The following is a 19332-nucleotide window of genomic DNA, read 5'->3' as shown; positions in this document are numbered from 1 at the left end:
GCAAAATCCCTTTGCATAGAACTTACTAAGACAACCCTTTACAGCCTGGGAGGAGCGGGGAGGTTCCGCCAGGTTGCAAGGTTTGCAGGGAGATGAACAGACCAGAGGGATTGTTCCTGGAAGGCTACTGGAGGAAATGGAGGAGAGAGGAGGCTCAGAGACAGCCTTCAGGCTTCTAAGAAATGTGGGGAAAAGCAATACTTCAAAGCATGAGTGCAGCTCTCCTTGGTTAAAAGCAGACCCCTAAGTGGGCGTGGCGCCTTCTGTATCCAGCCGCCCAGCAAGCTGGCTTTCCGCAGATGTCTTCACAGGTCATGTTACAAAGGCACTGGCCTCTGCACCGTGTCCTGTGCGCCCTCAGGACGCAGAACTGGTGTCTGACCCCAGGCAGACACAGGTGCCGTCTTTCCAGCCCAGCGCTCTCTCACTGTGCCTGAACTGTGCCAGCAAGTGTATGCTTGCCAGGCCAGAGGCAGGTCCATGGGCCGCCTGTCAGGAACACGATGCTCCACACCCCACGGAGAGAGTCCCACGTGCTGCCACAGCTGGCCTGGAGCTGCAGCCACTGCGCCGAAGAGCCAACACCTATGCCAGGACCAGACGAGCAAAGAAGTTGGAGAGAACAGGCGTCCTCCATCTGGAGCCCCGAGCAGGCGGCGGGTGTGGTGAGCTGTGAGCGGGGCCCCAGGTGGAGGAGGGACGGTGGGCAGGGGAGGCGGAGGGGAGGGGACCACTGCTCCACACGGCCGTGGGAGGGACACGGCTCCAGGCCAGTGGCAGAAGGCCTTCCACGCTAGGTCTGCCTACGTCCTTCAACAGCCCTCATGATCCTGGAGCTCACCCACATGACTCGTGCCCACAGGCCCTCCCTCAGCCCCGGAAGCCTCTTGGGAGATCCGCAGGCAGGGATCCCACGGGGCGAGCGCCCAGGTCCTCCACGGGCACTCCACCTCACCCGCCAAGCATTCAGCTGGCAAGCTGGCTTGGCGTGATGGGTTTCTCCTGAGACAACACGAAGCCAGAGAGTGCAAGGCCCCGTCGGTGCTCAGGACACACCCCTGTCCCGCACTGGGACCCAGCGTAGGTGATGAGGGGCAACACTGGCCATCTGGGGGCCACTCCTGACCGTAGGGACCAATGTGGGCTTTCAGAGTCTGAAATTCCAGAGCTGAGAGCCACACGCTGGGAGTGGGTCCTAAAAGGGACTCGGAAAGGTGACCTCTGTCCCCTCCTCAATATTAATACGAGAAACACCAGGTCCTGGGGCACCCACAAGCTCCCCAAAACTTGCACTGTGGCTTTTTACCAAGAAAAGCCAAGTCTGATTAAGAAAAATGAAGTTTTTTTTTTTTTTAGGAATTGACTATCTGCCAACCACTGCATTTGGCAAAATAGTATCACCTTGAAGCCTGGAGTGAAATAAACTGCAGTATTTACAAGCCAAGGCAGATGTTCAAAGGGCACATGGGCACAAAGAACAAATGGCGGGTGGAAAGGCAGAGTGCATTCTGCAACACCCACAAAATGCAGATTTCTTAAAGTGCCTGAAGGCTGTTTACGGTCTGAGCACCCAGGAATTGACCCCTTTGAGCTCCGGGTACAGAGGAAGCCGTCCGAAGTGTCCTCGCTGCCTGCTGGAATCCAGGACTTGGCAGCCTCCTCCGGGAGTGGCCTTTCTCATTAACACACCACCCCAGCCTGAAATGCCGCCTTTTTGAGAGAGGACCTCTCAGAAACATCAGTGCAAAATCATGACTTTGACCATTTCTTCTACATTTTGTGAAGTGTTTCAGGTGTTTTTACTAAAAGGACACCTATAGTAAATGATATAAAAATAGGAAGACTGAATTGCTAATGGTCAAGTAGGGAGAAAATAAGGAGAAGGAAAGTATTCTCACTGACATGTTCTCATTAGCTCTTATTTCTGATCCTTTAGTTGTTTTCTCATACCGGAGAGTTTTGTTTTTTAAGAAGTGAGATTTAAACTGCACGCGCATTGTCATGATTAAAAATCACTCTACACCCCTTCTAAACCCCAAGTCAAATTTCAGTACAATAGATGCTAAAAAATACTAAAATGAGAAGTTGGTTCATCTCTCTCCTCTCACAGAATCTATTTTGAAACCTACCCAAATGAGTGCTTTTATAATGGATGGATGCATGGACGGATGGACAGATGGACAGATGGATAGAGAGATGAGTGGCTGAATGGATGACTGGGTGGGTGGGAGGATGGATGGGTGGATGAATCCATAGGTGGTTGCAGGGCTGAGTGGGTGGCTGGGTAGACAAATGGATGGAGAGCCCGGATGGGTGATACTTGGTTTAGAAGCAAGCATCTAGATTTTAGGGACACACACCCTCACATGAAGAACAATATTCGCTTCTGAAGGGAATGACAATAACAGGCCCCCAGTTTCCTCTTCACAGAGAAGACATCTACTTACACGATTCTATCGTCACACACAAACAGATTCGATGGCTGATGTCCTGAGAGTACCATTTCACCACCATCAGTCTTAGTTGACTTAGTTATTGACAGAAGCCTGGAGATATCAAGGCCCGTGAACAGTCTATGCCTCTTACCTTCAGAGGTGGGTGCTGAGATTCTTCTTGGGTTCGAGGCAGAGAGGGTTCTGGTCCCAGAGCAGAGGTCCTGGTCTGTAAAGAACAACAGCTAGTCTCAATCCTGATGGTAGGTGGGCATCCAGATCTCAGGTGGGACAAGCCACAGTACAGTTTCAAAAGTAAAACACCTCTTATTTGGAGATATGACAATTATTTCAATATTTCTGGAACTAAAAATATATTCTTAACACACGTATTTTTCAATCAACATGACTTTCCCCCATTCAAATACACAGTCTTTATATCTGGTCTAGATTCTCAGCATGTAACACATGCCCAGTAATAATAATTGCCTAAAATGTGTTGTTGTTTTGTATCACTTTTAGAGGAAAATGATCTTTGGTTCCCGCAAGGTCATTGTATGTGGACTCTAGGGATTGACCATACATACAAAACAGCACTAAGTACACAAAAGCCAGGGTGTTCAGTGCGTCTCTGAACATCTGGATCCGCTTTCAGAATAGTTATCTGGTCAAAATAAGGATGACAGAAAAGTTGAGCTGGTTGTTTTACAATTTCATATTCATTCAAAACTGGGTAAAGTCTCATTAATTTGCATCTAATGTAATTGATGTGGTTTTATTTTTCATTTTTGAAGGTCAAAAGGGTTTTATTTTCTATAAATCAACAGAAAATAGTGTGTCCATTTACACTAAAGGAAAATGAAGATTTCCACATGAACTATCTATTAAAAACGAGTTGTAATGTAACTGAGTGCAACCAAAACTTCACGGCTAAGCTACGAAGGCTTTAAAAGTGTGAAAGGCCAATAAAAGTGAAAATTTGAAAGAAGTGAAAAATAGAGTGAGGAGTGGGGAGTGGGGAAGGTAAGGCCCCTCTGTTACCAGCAAAGCCACCAGAGTAAGCCGCTGAAGCAGGGCCTGAGGGTAGCAGGGCCCTGCCCTATCAACAGAGCACAGACTCCCCACTGTCTGATCTGACGCCCCAAAGCCACGGCACCAGAGGGGAGAATCATCTCCCCACTGTCTGACCTGAGCTGCCCCAAAGCCACGGCACCAGAGGGGAGAATCATCTCCCCACTGTCTGATCTGAGCTGCCCCAAAGCCACGGCACTAGACGAGAGAATGCCCTCGGAAACCCATCCAGGAGCTGGAAGCAGGGCTGTGTGAAGCTCCGTGGGAGAGGCCCACCTGGCATGCACGAGGTCCTATTCGGTCCCGGCACCCTAAAGGGGAAAAGGTCACAACTATTTTATTTCTGGAATATTGTCATGATATCTTAATTGTAACACTAGCGTAGTTTCGTTTACTAGAAAGAAAAAGAGGAGGCGATTCCCGGGACGTTGCTCCACAACCCAACGAGATACAGGGAAAAGGATCCTCCCTGCGTGATCCGACATCCTTTAAAGAGATGGAGAAGCGGCGATAGTGCGGTTTAGTAGACGCAGTTCTGGAACAGCCCTAACACGGGCAGCACTGCTGTCTAACCCCAGCAGCCACCACTGCCTCCCCTGTTCTGAGCTGACTGTCCCACGGCCCTAGCACCTGCTGTCTTGTCCTGGCTGCAACTAAACCCCAGTGACCTGCCAGGGTCAGTGTAGCCAGGCCCTGGTCAGTCAGCCCACGGCTTCCCTGCCGCACCCTGCCTGGACCCCACAGCTCCAGGACATACTTTCCATCTCACTCCCACCTCCTGCCTCACCAGGCTAACAGGTACATGGGCCGCGTCTTTATGGACGACAGCCTGGCACGGAGGGCAGGCCCGCGTGGGCTTAGCTGTGGGCACCCGTTCCCATACTCACCCTGCACCTGCCTCTCACGCTCTGCCTGCACCCAGGCACTCTTTTAACATGCAGGACAACAGTGAACTCATGCATCGACCTTCCTGCCCCAAGGAACTCATATCAGGCCAAGGGAGAGGGACAGACAGACCGGTACACGGAGTACGAGCAAATCGGCCTTGTGGGCTTTTACAGCACAGGCGCCAGTAGTGGGCGGGCAGAAACCCAGGGACGAGCTGGGCATGCACTAAGGCAGTGTCTCCCAGGCCAGCCCAGCCCCAGCGATCCCTCCTGGGCCTACTCCATCAAGAGGTGGGCCCACTTCCCCTCTGCTGGTGTCTGACCAGCCCTGTGCCCTGCTGTGACTCAGAGTGTGGCATAAGCAACATCCTGGGATGATCGAGTCCCGGCCTTCTGGGGCAGACAGCTTGGGCTACTTCTTCTTTACAAGAGGGTCAGCGAGGGGTTGGGGTGTAGCTCAGTGGTAGAGTAGTCACCTAGCATGTGTGAGGCCCTGGGTTCCATGCCCAGTATTCAAAACTAAAGAAAAATGTGAAGAAGGCTGACCCCCCGTGGGTGTGGGAGGGCAGAGGCGGGAAGAGAGCCTTGGCTGCCTCGGAGGTCTTCAAGCCGGCCAGCGCACAGGCAGACGCAGCGCCACGCTTGAGCCCCTGGAGACCAACAGAAGATCCCCTCTCACCCAGGCAACACCCAGCCGTCGAGCCACTGGGCTCCTGGGCATTCTGCCACAGCTTGGACCACCCGACCCTGGGATGAGATTGCTCCGGCTCTCCTCTCGTGACCGTACTGCAGCTGTGTGCTGGGCTACAGGTAGCTGCAGGACAGATGGCACTGGAGGCCGGCCTGGGTGGACGTGGGCCATCACAGGTGTGGCAAAAGGCTCAGATTTGGGAGGGTACTGCAGTGCGGTTCCGTCTAAGGTCGCTCTGATGATCCTGAAAGAAGGGTCAGCGTGGTTTATGGATGTGTGAGATCCAACCAAAAAGGGCAAGTCCAGGGCCAGGTGGGTCTTAGAGCCTGGCAGCTCCACCTGACCTCCTCACAAGAAGCTGCTCAAATCTCCCGGGTTCTCCTCCCGGCACTCAGTCTTCAGGGTCCTTCAGAGGGCCTGGCTTAAGGCGGCTCTGCTGAGAAGCAGCCTGCTGGCTCCGGGAGCAGCACGCAGTGTGTCGCCTGTCCTGGAGAACACGTGGCTGCACAGGGCAGCAGGAAGGCCTCTGCGTGGCTCTCCAGCAGCTGCTCAGAGAGGAACCCCAAGCTCAGGATCTTTTTCAAAAGGAACTGTGGACTGGGTGCACCGGGTGTGATCCCAAGAAGTGACCGTGTCTCTGCCTCTTGTGCTCACAGAGAGGGCTGGGCACTAGAGAGAGGGGTGGTGAGTCCCTGTAAAGAGGAGCCTCCGTCCGTGAACAGTCCCAAGGTCTCCTCGCCTGGACGCTCTTGTACCACTGCATTGGGCAGCCAGTTTTGACAAGGATGAGTTGTCAAAAGGAAGGAGACTGACTCGGTCCCTGATGCTCCTTCCTGGTCTCTCTGTAGGGCTCTGGGGCCTCAGAACTATATGCACATTTCCAGGGAAGCCCACCCACCTCATGGGAGCATCAGTCATTCATTCTATGAGTCATTCATTCATTCATTCATTCAAGGGATCTTTACTGAGCATCTACTATGTGTCCAGAAAGCTTCTGGTTTTTTTTTTTTTTTCTTGCAGTATTGGGGATTGAGCCCAGTACCTCACACCTGCTAAGTAACTGCTCTACAACTGAGCTACATCCCCAGCCCTTTTTAATTTTTATTTTGAGAAAAAGTGTCATTATATTGTCCAGGCTGGCCTTGAGGTTGCAAGCCTCCTGCCTCAGCCTCCGCAGTACCTGGCATTACAGGCGTGTCCCACCACACCTGGCGGCATCCAAATATCTGAAAGGAGTCCTTTTTTAAGAGTTGGAAAACCGGAGCTGGGGCTGTTGCTCAGTGGCAGCCAAGGGGTGTGGCGGTGCACTCCTATGATCCCAGTGATTCATGAGGTGGAGACAGGAGGCTTGCGGCCTCAAGGTCAGCCTGAGCAACTTAGCAAGGCCTGTCTCATAACTAAATAAATAAATAAACAAACAAACTAATTAACTAATAGGGCTGGGGACAGAGCTCAGTGACAGAGCATTCTTGGGTTCAGTCCCAGTACCAACATAAAGTCAGGCAGCCTATCAGTAACAGATCCAGAACTGACAGCTAATTAAATCTGGACAATTTCCCCCGACCAGAGGTTGTGCTTAGAGCCCTGGCTCTCAAACTTGGGTCTGTCCCTAAATCCCCTGAAGGGCTGGTTCAAACCAGATGCTGGCCCCAACCTCAAAGTTCTGAACTTAGGAGCTGCAGTGGACCTGAGAATTTGTATTTCTAGCGGTTCCCAGGGGCTGCTAATCGGAGACCACTCACCAGGGCTCCTGTGTCAGATGGGACTGAAAGAGCACTGTCTTGGCAATGATGGAGACTCCACCCCGCACCCTAGGAAGCTCCAGCTGGGTGGTGATAGAGACTCCTCCTGGCACCCTAGGGAAGCTCCAGCTGGGCGGTGATGGAGACTCCACCCCGCACCCTAGGAAGCTCCAGCTGGGTGATGATGGAGACTCCACCCGCACCCTAGGAAGCTCCAGCTGGGCGGTAATGGAGACTCCTCCTGGCACCCTAGGAAGCTCCAGCTGGGCGGTAATGGAGACTCCTCCTGGCACCCTAGGAAGCTCCAGCTGGGCGGTGATGGAGACTCTACCCCCACCCTAGGAAGCTCCAGCTGGGCGGTGATGGAGACTCCTCCTGGCACCCTAGAGAAGCTCCAGCTGCATGTGTGGCTGTCCTCTCGTCATCAACCCGAGAGAGGCACCAGCTCCAGGACAGGAGGGCAGCAAGGCTCAGGAGCCCCTGCACCTGCCTTTGCTTACCCACCTGGCAGAGAGGGGTCCAGTCTGCTGGAAAATCACCAATGAGCTCATCTTCCACTATCAGGGTGGCTCCAAACAGCCCAAAGTGTTCCCAGGAGCCTAGCAGGGGAACCGCCTGGAGCCAGTGGTCAGTTTTACTGTCCCCTCATATATGAAAATGGCAATCCCTGGGAAAAGGAGAAATGGGAGGAGCAGCCAGGCTGCTTCTTCACAGAAGGGGATGCACTTTACGAAACAAAAGCCAGGTGGTACACATGTGGCAAGGAAGCCAGGCTGTGGGTGCCCAGCACCCATCGGCCAGGTGGCCCCTCGGCCCCCAGCTCAGAATGAGGAAGTGCTGGAGCTAAAACAGCTTGGAGGGTCTGTTTCCAAAGGCTGACTCCAGCTGCAAAAGGCAAGCACCCTGGGCACCATCTGGTGCTGTGGGAGCCCAGGAAGGTGGCGGGGTGCTTGGGACAATCAGCAGCCCCTTCCCAGACAATTCGATGGGCATCCGGCCTTCCTCTGTGAAGGGGCAGTTCCCAAGAGCTTAGAGGGTGTTTTTTGTGCTCAGCAGCATCTCGTGTTCTTTACTGACGGTGCCACTGACACAGGCCTGTCCCTGCAGGTGAAACAGGGCTGCTGCCCTGGGACAAGGCTGGGCCCTTGCTCACAGTGCTCTCGATCAAGCGCACTCCTCTGGGGCGGTGGAAGCGCCAGTCACTCCCTAGATCCAAGGATGCTGCCCACATTTCATCCAGCACCTCATCCAGGGCTTGAGTGGCGTCTCTGCCAGAAGGCACAGCCCTGTGCCGTGTGGTGTCCACCGGCTTCGGGAACCTGCCCAAGCAAAAGCTGTCAAACTCCGTGTGCTCGGATCCCAGAGGCAGAGGCGCCTACAGGCCTCGCCGCCCACGCCCCTTGCTCTCTCATTTTCTCGTCCTCACTCCCGCTCCCGGGGCTGGGCTTGCCTACCCTAGAAGCTCCTGCTGTTGACAGTTCGTCAGGGTGGTCACCCTAAGGTCATTTTGGATTTAATTTCAAGCGGCACTCCTCCTTTCCTCTTGGGAAGAGTCTGGCCTCATCTCAGTTTTATCTTTTCCTCACCTTTCTGTGAACAACGTCCTCTGCGGTGGCTCTTGAGTAACACCCAGAGCTGCAGATGTGTGCTGGCTGCAGGAGGACCCTCCAGGGGCTCAGGCTGCGGGCCAGGCCAGATTAAAGGCAGGGGCTTTCTCACAGTTTGGTGTGAGCTGCACCCGCCCCCCTTGGGATCGAAACCAATTTCAAATCCACCTGAGGGTCCTCGGCAGAGAGGTTTCTGGGAAGATGCCTGTGGGCTGGGAACAGCGGTGCCTGGGGGGTGGTCACTCGCGAGTCACTGCAGGCTGGTCTTCAGGCTGAAGCTCAGAGTCTGGCCACAGAAGGGTTCCATGCACGCTGCCCCACACTTCAGGCAATCCCTCCTTCTCCCTTCAAGGCCAGTGCGAAGCACAGCTGGACTACAGGTCTGGAGGCAGGCCGGGTTTGGATCCAGGTCTACACTGCACTGACTGGGCTGCCCTGGGTCCCAAGTGTCTCTTTCCTCGACTGTCAAATGGGTTTGTGGAAACCTGCGGGTACGCCAGTGCATGAGCGTGAATCGGGGGAGTCCAGGAGCGACACGGGAGACGCCGTGTCAAGCCCTGCTGTTACTCCAGGCTCATATCTCACTGCCCTAGCGTGGTGTGAGAACCATTTTCTACTAATTACAATATTTTATGCAGCACACCTTTATTTTTAGCTCGTTCTCCAAAGCCTTTCCCCACAGCATTATGACTATCACAGAGAGATCCCTGTAGAAGAATTCGTGTTTAAATTTGGCCATCAGTTTTTCTTTGCATGGAATCATGTCACCATCCCCTAAGGAGCTATGGGGCTGAAGCCTAGCAATCCCCTGCCCTGCGTGGGGCCTCTGGACAGGGCTTTTCTCCTCCTGTATTTTTCACACTATGTTTTTATCCCTCTAGTTGTTTCTTTTCTCTATATTTAAATTAGTTTGAACTGAACAGAATATTAAGTTCCACCTAAGGAATTCGCCTCCCAGAATCAAACTCCCATGGGGATGAGGGAGGCGCAGCTGGGCATCCAGGTAGCATTATATACGGGTCCACATTGCCTGACACCAGCCTGGTCCAAGCATGCACCTTCAGTCACCAGAAACCAAACATGCACCTGCTGCACCAAAACATTACTTTTTTGTGACTTCTTCCCATTAGCCCTATTTCTGGTCTCTGAAGCTACTTCGAATAAATATGAAATAGACATGAAATACATTTATTGGAATTTTAACTCAGGTGGGCACAACAAACTGTGGTTGCTTAAGCAACAGAAATTCACTTCTCACCATTCAAACAAAGGCTGGACCTGGGCGATTGGGATGCAGCACCACCGGGTCCCAGTGAGGGCCCTTCCTGCCACGTAGTCGGCAAATCCTCACTGTGTCCTCACAGCAGAGGGGGACAGCAAGTTCACTGGCATCTCTTTCTAAAAGGACACTGATCCTATGATGGGGGTCTCACCTCGTGACTTTTCTAGCCCAATGTGACCTCTGAAAACCCAACACCAAACCTTCACGTTGGGGATAGGGCTTCAGAATGTGAATTCTGGGCGTGGGGAGGACAGCGCAGCCCGAGGCAGAACCTCAGGTGAAACAGGCCCGCTGGCCACACCCGCTCCCGGGGCTGCCCGGCTGTTCATCTTCCCTGTGTGAAAGTGTCCTGCCCTTTCCAGTCCAGCCCATGTTCTTTCTTTAAAGGATCACGTTTGGGCTGGAGATGTGGCTCAGTGGTACAGCACTCGCCTCGCATGTGCAAGGCCTTGAGTTCAGTCCCCAGCACGGACAGACAGGCAGAGGACATGTCCACCTTCTTTTGAAAGTTCCACCTGGTCTCATGAGCCTGAGGAACATTCCCCACTCAGGCCCGCCCTCCTCCACGGCGCATGTACACATGGACAGATAAACCACCTGCAGTTCCCCGCACACAGAGGGGGGTCCAGAAATAATCAGCACCCAACCACGTTCAAGGTCTCCACTTTCTGCAGACCCAGTCAGGGTGCTGATCACTTTCAAGCTGCACAGGACAACATTATTTGAGAAGACCGCCTTTCCTAGCTCAGTGCGTGAGATTTATTTTGACTTAGGAGTGTCAGATGGAATATCTGCCTCTGCCATGGGATCAGCGGTTCCTCATCCCAGAGGATGAGATACAGAAGACGAGAGTTTGCTACAAACTAAAATTTCAGCCATCTTCAGTCATCTGACAGACCTGCCCCCAAATACTGCTCTTCTGTGGCTGAGAATGGTGTGCTCCTTACACCCAAGCGTGAGGTCAGCCCTCCCCGCCGCCCAGAAGGGCACAGCTCACGCACTGTCCACTGGCTGGGCACCAGCCAATAAGAGAACGGAGCAGATCCGGTGGCAGAGCCTGCAGCTCTTGTTACTGCAAGTGTCCAAAACAAATCTGGACTCAACTCACAAGATATTCAGGGGAAAATGTTTGCTGAAACCAGGTGCAACAAAATAAAGTAAGGCCAACAGTGCAGCACCTTCATTGTGATCTTTAGAACAAATCTATACATGGCTTGTTTAGTGGGTTCCTCTGGCAACAACTTGTAAAATAGGGACCACAGTTATGACTTTGCATGTGAAGAAATGACCCAGGGAGCTTGAGACCCTGCCCAAACCACCCATTAGGCAGCAGGGTCAAAAGTCAAAGCCAGACTTTGCTACTCCAGGACTGAGCTATCTCCATCATACCATGTGCTTCGGATGGGTATGCAAATAAAAATCCAGCAGGAAGAAATCCAACTGGTAAGGGCAGCACAAACAACCACCTCCTGCCAGATCCTAGACCTGCCTCGAATGGTGGCTCCCCAGCTTAGTGCAGTGATTCCTCAGCGTTGGGGTCACTTCTTCCGGGGGAATGGAGACCTCTGTGAGGAGGCAGGAAGGTGGGAGGCACGCAGCTGCCAGAAGCCTTCATCCTGCTGAGAGGGAGCACCCAAGAGCAGCTGGCCTGTCTCAGCAGGAGCCCTGCCTTCCACAGATGCAGACCCTCCCACCATAGGGGCTGTTTCTACAGAAGCCTTCCTAGCTCAGCTGCACTGGATTTATACACTAAAGAGGGAGAATCCCTGGTTTTCTTTCTCCCCACACGTGAGTCTCCAGTTGGTGATTTTGGTATTCTCTGGGAGTCATTTTTACCAGTTTTTATCTCCCCAGACACACCTGTTCTCTTTGAAGGTACAAATAATGACTGCCTTGTTTTGTTTTGTTTTGTTTTAAACATCTTTCAAATGAAATTACATGGATGATGCAAAATACTGCTTTGTATGCAGTAAGTATTCCAAACGGCCTATTAGACCAATCACTTCACCGCATGAATATTTTTAATGTTAAGTAATGAAAAAGCTTGGGATAGAGTAGACACGAAAGAAAATTCCCTAACAGAAGTGAAAATGCAGAGTCAAAGAACATAGCTCTCCTCCCTGGGAGCAGCCTCACCTGTCCCCGCTGGCAAGGTCTGTCCTGCCGCTCAGCATCCACCAGTGGCCTGCTTTCCCTTCTCCTAGGAGCAGCCTGGGGCCTGGGGTTCGACACTGGGGAGAGATATTCGAGGTTATCCAGAAGTTCAGTTTGTGCTACTATAAATGTTCAGTGCCATATAAGTAGGAAAGAGTATGGATTCACATTGAGATAAATAGTTAATATTGAGGATCCAGCTTAATGTTTGAACAATAAAGTCTTCCTTTTGGCATAAAACTGGGATTTTGCAGTTCTTTCAACCATGAAAGAATTTTTGGCATCTCAGAATTCAGTATTACTTATATACATAAATGCTGGTGGAGAGGTTTGTCATCATGTCCAAGTCAAGAACTTTACTATAGATTAACGACTCATAAAATTCTAGAGAAGGCTGACCTTTGTCATTCCTATGAAGACCCAAACCACACTTTTCATATTTGAACATTCCAAAATTATACTCAACAACCTTTGTAGCCTCCTATTTGGATTAAAGTCCTGTGCTTCCTAGAAATTGGTGCTATTTTTCTTCTGTGAATATTCACGAAAAGGTCACTAACTTCTCTATGCTCAGATTCCTTCTTACTAGACATTTGGGTTCAGTTGACTGTCACAATTTGATTATCAAAGGCTGTGGGGAGCTCCAGCCACAACTGGGTAGATGCCCTTTTAATTAATTCATCAATTTATTTTTGGAACTGGGGATCAACCCAGGAGCACTCTACCACTGGGTTCTACCTCTAGTCCTTTTTATTTTTTATTTTGAGACAGGGTCTCACTAAGATGTCCAGCTTGGGCTGGAACTTGCAATCTTCCTGCCTCAGCTTCCCTCAGCCTCCCTAGCTGCTGAGATCACGGGTGTGTGCCACCATGCCCAGCTCACCGTACTCTTATAAAATGTAAGACAATGACAAGTGACCAAGAGCGATGTGTTGAAGGCAGATACTCTTCTGAATGGACAATGGAAAATGACTATTTTACCTTCAAACAATTGTGTTTTCAACATTGAGAAAATTCTTGAGTTTTCTGCCTTCTTTTACTAATTGAGACCTTTGTTCAGGGGTCTGAGGTTGTGAGTTCATTCAGAAAGATCCACAGGCTGTGAGTTCTTGTGGTTTTCTGTCCTGATAGCACCTTCAAACCAGCAGTTCAAGGAGGAAACACAAAGTCAGCTGCCAGCAGTGACCAGCTCCAAGGCCACCCCACCTTACTCAAGCTGGCGGGCACTGGCAGCTTTCCCGGGCACATCAACCAGCAGGAGCAGCTTGGTTCCTTCAGGAATTCCACATACACATGAAAAAAGTCACTGGCCCTTTGGCTCCAAGACATCATCCCAAAATCTTCACTTGGAATTTTCCATTCTCAAAAAAGAAAAAAAAAAGTCAGTCTGCTAACAATGGACATTTCCATCTTCTCTGGAAGTTAACTTTTCATGCTATGTCGCTTAGGACATCTGCAGGTTCACCCAGGTTCCTCTAGACGTGTTCACGGGAGCACACTAACGCTGCATGGAGGAATCTGGGGGTGAGCACGGCCGTAAACCAGAACCTAGGCAGAGCAGCCTTCGGGGGCGAGCCTAGAACGCCCGTCCAGTACGAAGGAGACCCAGGAGGAGTCAGAGATCATGCTCCGCAAGCATCTTCTGAGAGAAGGTGTAAGATCGGCCTGTTGTGTCGCCTCTGTACCTGCACTGCCCAGCTCTGTGCCTGCCAGAGTGGACGTATAACAAACCCACCAGGCCTTCACCGCAGAACAAACAGGCACAAACCACAGACACAGGCACGCGCTTCCCCAGCTCTGCAAAACTCCTGTGGGTCCCTTAAAACAACCACCGGGCCCAAAGGCCAAAAGCCACAGGGAGACCCTGGCTCACTCACACCCTGGCCAGTGGGTCTGAGAGCCGTTGACCCTCGGACCACTGACAGCTCATCTTCACAAACGCTTTCAGAACTAATAAGAAGCTAGAAAGCATGCTCTCACCAGGGTACATGATGCAGCTGAGACGGACCCACTCCCGGCTTTACTGGTTGTTAAACCACTCGACTAAGTAAATTTAACCTACCAACTTCCTTGAGGCCTCACTTGAAAATCTCAAACCCTCTTTGGGAACCCTGGTTTGTCTCCGTTAGGCCATTCATCACATGTGTTTGTGCACGGTTCTTAGCAAGAAGTAAACACTCCTCATTTATTGGAACGAATTTCTTCACTCTGGTGAGAAAGGCAGCCCAAGGAAGGAGAGGGCGGCTGCTCCCTCTGCCCAGCCAGGACTGCTTTCCAGGGCGTATTTATGAAGACGACGAAGTGTGAAAGCCCATGCAGCTTTGAAATCTTTAAAAACCAGCCATTCCACCATCTCACCCAAGTAAGACAGTGCCACTACTTCCCAGAACCAACAACCAAAAAGTTAAGGCACTTATAAAAATCCACACTAAAAAATAGAAATATACAAACTTTTAAATTTTATCCTCTGGAGTTTTTCTTTGATTTCTGTTCCATGACCTTCCTCCTGAATCAGCTTCCAAAAATCTTCATAGTTGCTCATGTCTTCAAGATTCCACATTTGGTCAGTTCATTCTGCAGCCCTATAATGACAAGTGATACATCAGAAGATGATTTAAAAAAACTGAAGTCCTCTTTCTAAGCATCAGAGTGTAAGGTCTGGGTAACCCGACTAGAGAAGAGTTCCTTTCAACAGCAATTGACACCCAAAGTACCACCATAATTTTCTCTGTCCCTAAATAATATGGGTTCATTTAAGGTTTTAAAATTAAAGGGAACCATCTGAAGGCAGGCAGACTGTTTGTTTGTTCTTTTCTCATTAGTAGCCAGGAGTTAACTATCTGGGGAACTTGGGGAGGGGGCGGCAGCAAGGAAGACTTAAGAGAGGGATGAGGGGAAGATAGGTTTGAGGACATTGGGAGGAAAGAGATAAAACCCTTTCCCTAAACATTCAGTTTCTAACTGTATCTCTTTTTGACCTGGAGAGCCTGGAAGTGCCATTCACTCTAAACCAGTTGCCACACAGGGGTATCCCGCTTGTGATAAAACATGGATTTGCCAGTTCAGCAGAAAACAGGTGTCAGGACCCTCACCTCTTTCAAATATAATTTCATGTCTTAGACATTCGAGCACATCTCCAACTGAGAAGGCCAGATTCAGGAAGCACCCCTAGACATGTGGGGCAGCAAGTCACTGACCCCAGGAGAACCCCTTCAGGGACATAGAACTTGGTGGTCTTATTTTCCATTTCATGCTCAATTTGTCAGCTGTCAAAATCACAACAAATTCAGTTAAAGATCTAAATGGCTTTTATTTTTTGATTCTAGATTCAAGCAACTGAGCAGGGGAGGCTATTTCACAGAGAAATGGTGAAGACCGAAGGAAAGACTGGACTGGCCACTCCGAAGGTGCATTACTCATAGGGTAAAAGGGGACTTCCTCAGGGTGCAGGTAAACTGGACCCCTCCATATCCATGACTGTCAGTCTCCTTTTTTTTGAGAACTGACTGTACACAGGGCTCAGAGCACAGTTTGAGTACGTGGCACCTGCACCAGAGACTCCATTCTGGTCTGGAGCCCCTAGCCAGAATGATACAGCCGGTGAGTTTACTTAGCAAATTCGAGAATAAAATCAGGCATGCCCAAGACTCTCAAAAGACTGGTGGAGACTGTCGGGAGACAGAAATGTGCCTGCATCAGCACTTGTCGGATTCCCTCCCAACCCTGAGAAATGAGGAAGTTCTCAGCAGAAATGAGAACTTTTTGTGACCTGCTTTTATGTGGAGAGTGGCCCTCCGCGGTGGGACCCTCCCTCCCTCCGCAGGAGGCGCTTTCATCCTTCCCGAAACAGTAGCGTTTAAACGACAGGGAGGTCTCGGAGACTCGGGACCAACCCAAGCGTTCTGGCACAGAAGGCAGCCCGGGCCTGGGAGCGGGCTTAGGATGAGGGGTTAGGGGTCTCCCCTTCGGTCCAGGGACGGGGGGCCGTTGCTCCCACTCCGCCCTGGTCAAGGGGCTCCCGGGGACAGGTCTTCCCGGCACGGACTGAGGAGGTTGGGCTCCGGGTTCCCGGGTCGTCCCGAAGGTAACGCGCACTCCCGGTGGGAAAGGCGGCGGGGCCCAGAGAGCCTGGGGCCGGGCCGAAGCCGGGAGGACCGTGCGCGGCCCGCAGCACCGCGAGTCCTACCAGGTCGACGCTGGTCCGCGGAGGGGACCTGGGGCGGGACTTTGCGCGGGGACCCTGGCCCCACTCCGGGCACCGGCTTCAAACGAGGGAAGAAAAGGCGGTCGGTCTCGGGTTCGGTAGCTGGGAAGCGAGGCTGCAAACAAATGACAAGTAAACATCCAGCCACAGGAAGCCATTAAGGAGAGTGGGCGCTAATGAGCGCGCCGCGGGGACCCCGCCGCCCGCCGCGCGCCCCGCCCGCGCCGGGAAGCGACCGGGACTGCCGCGCCCTGCAATTTGGAGCTCAGAGCCCCGCTGGCGGGCCATAAAGCTGCTCCGCTCTCCCTCCGTCCCCTTCAAGTCTGTGTCCTTAGAAGCTGCAATGACGGTCTTCCCCGGGAGCACCGCGGGGAGAGCGCGGGAGTCCGGCTGCTGCGGGCTCGTCCCCTGCACCGTGCGGGCTGCGGGGACAGCGGCAGCGCGAGGGCCGGGCCTCCCAACGCCAGGGCAAGGGACTCCCGCCTTGTGAAGAAGCCAGGGGCCCCGGCCTAGGTTCCAGGGAGGCTTTTGAAGTTGTTTCTCGTAAAAAGCGACCTTTCGGGATGGCACATGCGCACCGCGGCGCAGCGCCCAGCCCAGGGCCCGCTTAAGGAACGGTTTCCCTTTAAGGAGCAGTGGTTTCTCCTCGAGGATCAACGTCCAGTTCTTCCCGGACTAAACCACGTAAGAAACTTCAGCTCCTGCTCCGTCGGAGGCTGCAGGGACAGGTCCCCCGCGGCGCTGGCTCCCGGCGCCCGCCTCCGCCCAGCCTCGGCCTCCCACCTTACAGTTCGCACAGCAGCGACACCCAGCGGCCAGCCCGTTCCCTCCGGCGGCGACCACGTCGGTGGGCCCCTGGGTGCAGGGGCCTTGGGCATCCCGCGGGCCTGGTCAGCAGCAGACCACCCACAGGGCTGACAACCGGGCCGGGCCTTTAATGCCTGTTTGTCTGGAACATTTTAGGAAGTACGCGGGAAAGCGGTTTAAGGGCACACTTCATCTACTCAGATGTTTGTGCAAGCAGGGATTCCCTGACCATTGCCCGCGACTTGAGGATGCTTTTCCATGATTCCCTTATGTGAGATAAATTCCCTTGGCAGGAAGAAGAGACTGTACTCAAATGCTTCATAACTGATCCATTGGTTAAGTTTGAGGAGAGACTACACATCTCTTGAATCCTGGGCTGGGGGTGTAGCTCAGCACTTTCTAGCATTCAGGAGACCCTGAGTTCCATCCCAAGCAAGCCCCCGCCCCCCAAAAAAAATAAGAAAAAAGAAAGAAAAGAAAAAACTCTTTTAACTAAGTGCTCCCAAAAGAAACTGGTGAAATATCTTGTCCCACTAAAGTGATTCTGCTGTAGTGTGTGTCTGTGTGTGTTTCTGTCAGTTTGTCCTTCTCAAAATTAGTGGAAAAAAATATATATATATATATTTTTTTGGGGGGGGGGAATGGAGTAACCAGGGATTGAACTCAGGGGCACTTGACCACGGAGTCACATCCCCAGTCCTACTTTGTATTTTATTTAGAGACAGGGTCTCACTGAGTTGCTTAGCACCTCACTGTTGCTTAGGCTGGCTTTGAACTTGCCATCCTTCTGCCTCCCAGTCCGCTGGGACTACAGGCAAGCACCACCATGCCCAGCTATATTTTACCTATTTCATGTGTTATGCCATAAACATTAAAGTTGGAATAGTGTGATTGAGTCTATGTAATGGAATCACTTTTTCTGGTTTTAATTGAACTAGAAGTCAAAAACTCATAAATTTAATATATGTATGTGTTTTATTTTTAGTTCTAAAGTAACAAGTTTAGTCCTGAGGCTAAAACTTCTCAATAAAATTAGTTGAATTAGATGGCCTCTTCTGGAGTGAAATTTTAGGTTCCCTAAAAATTTAAATTTAAAATATCACATTAATACATGTGCATGGTTTCAAAAGGTCCTTCTGAACCGCCTGGAGAATTCCTTCACCTGCTTCTGGCCCTGCAAAGCCTTGGCCGTTGCCTTCTGCTCACCTCTCTCTCTCCCTCCAGGGTTAAGGTGTGTGAACACATGGCTGTCACCTTCACTTGGACATTCACTCCAACTGGGACTCCTGCTGACATACTATGTAAAAACCTGTCCCCTCCCTCAAAAGTCAATGTCTGAGGCAGAGTTTCTCTTCACCCACCACCCACTAAAGCCCTTAGCCTTAGTGCCTGGAAATGGAAGAACCTGGTGAGACGGCCCTCAGGAAGATGAGACCAAGAGACCACCAGCCACCACTGCCCTTCCCACCCAAATACCTCTTCTGAAGGGAAACAGGACCTGAGGGGTGAAGGACCCAGGGAACCTGAAGTTTAGAGCACTCAAGTTCAGCTCTCCCCTCCACAGCGCCATTAGTACAGACGTTAAACTCTGCAAGAAGGTTTCACAAACCTGAGGTGGAGCCTCAGACTAGTCAGCTAGGAAGCCTGCTCTTCCCGGGTCGTGAAACACCCCAAGTGCCTTCATCTTTGATCTCACTCACTTCTAATTAGCAAGAAAGCTTCTTTTAGTGATTAAAAATTATTAAGTGATGTTACGAAACATGAAGATTTGTGGAGCATCTTGTTCAGACAGACGGCAGAGGGCAGAGGGCAGAGGGCAGAGGGCAGAGGGCAGAGGTGAGTTTGGAGTTGGATTGTGCCCGCCAGACACCACCCCAAACGGTTCACCGCTCCTTTGTTGGGAGAATTGAAAATCAGATGAAACGATTCCTAAACTTTGTTTGATTTTAAAAGTATACAAAAAATTGCCTTTTTCATACCTTTGGTCATAAGAATGGAGTCACTACAAAGTTAAATCATAATAATAAAGATCTTCAATAAATCAGTGTCAGAAACAAATTTTTGCCAAAAATCCCACAAAATTTTTTGATTCCTCAGAAGCATCAAAAATTTATGTACGAACACAAATATTTGCTGAATATCATTAAACCTTTTATACCTTTGCATTAGAAGTTGATGTTTTCCTGTTTTTACTTTCAGTAGGGATTGTTTTAAAATTTAATGATAGAATGCAACTTTGAGTAGGAAATCCTGTCCTTGGTGTCTGTAAACATTTTGTTAACTTTTTTTTAATTTCCTCATAGGAATTTGGTTCAAAGTTTATCGTATTTTGCTAGCTATTTTCCTACACAAAAACTAGGTACTGGGATAAATTCCATACAAAATGCAAGTCCTTTGTAGCTTCTACATTTCCTGAGGATGTTTTCTACAGTCTCACTGCAGCTTTAAAACAGAG

General features: G+C 50.9%; 1 protein-coding gene across 4 annotated transcripts in view; it reads right to left on the bottom strand.

The window, feature by feature from the left end:
• The window catches only part of LOC124989039 (uncharacterized), a 59140-nt gene that overhangs the window by 18275 nt on the left and 21533 nt on the right, over positions 1-19332 (bottom strand). For 2 of the 4 annotated variants that reach the window (XM_047558949.1, XM_047558953.1), the window contains exons 2-4: positions 14318-14448; positions 11849-11943; positions 2587-2661 (exon numbers count right to left, since the gene is read on the bottom strand). In XM_047558949.1, coding sequence (XP_047414905.1) covers positions 2587-2661; positions 11849-11943; positions 14318-14426 — 279 coding nt within the window. In that variant the 5' untranslated portion in view covers positions 14427-14448. Of the gene's footprint in view, positions 1-2586; positions 2662-11848; positions 11944-12847; positions 13065-14317; positions 14449-16052; positions 16596-19332 lie in introns of those variants that run through there. The other 2 variants (XM_047558950.1, XM_047558952.1) reach the window with 2 other exon arrangements.

The sequence above is a fragment of the Sciurus carolinensis genome, chromosome 7 (genome assembly GCF_902686445.1).
Source record: "Sciurus carolinensis chromosome 7, mSciCar1.2, whole genome shotgun sequence".
Taxonomy (NCBI): domain Eukaryota; kingdom Metazoa; phylum Chordata; class Mammalia; order Rodentia; family Sciuridae; genus Sciurus; species Sciurus carolinensis.
This window is presented reverse-complemented; position numbering and strand designations above follow the sequence as displayed.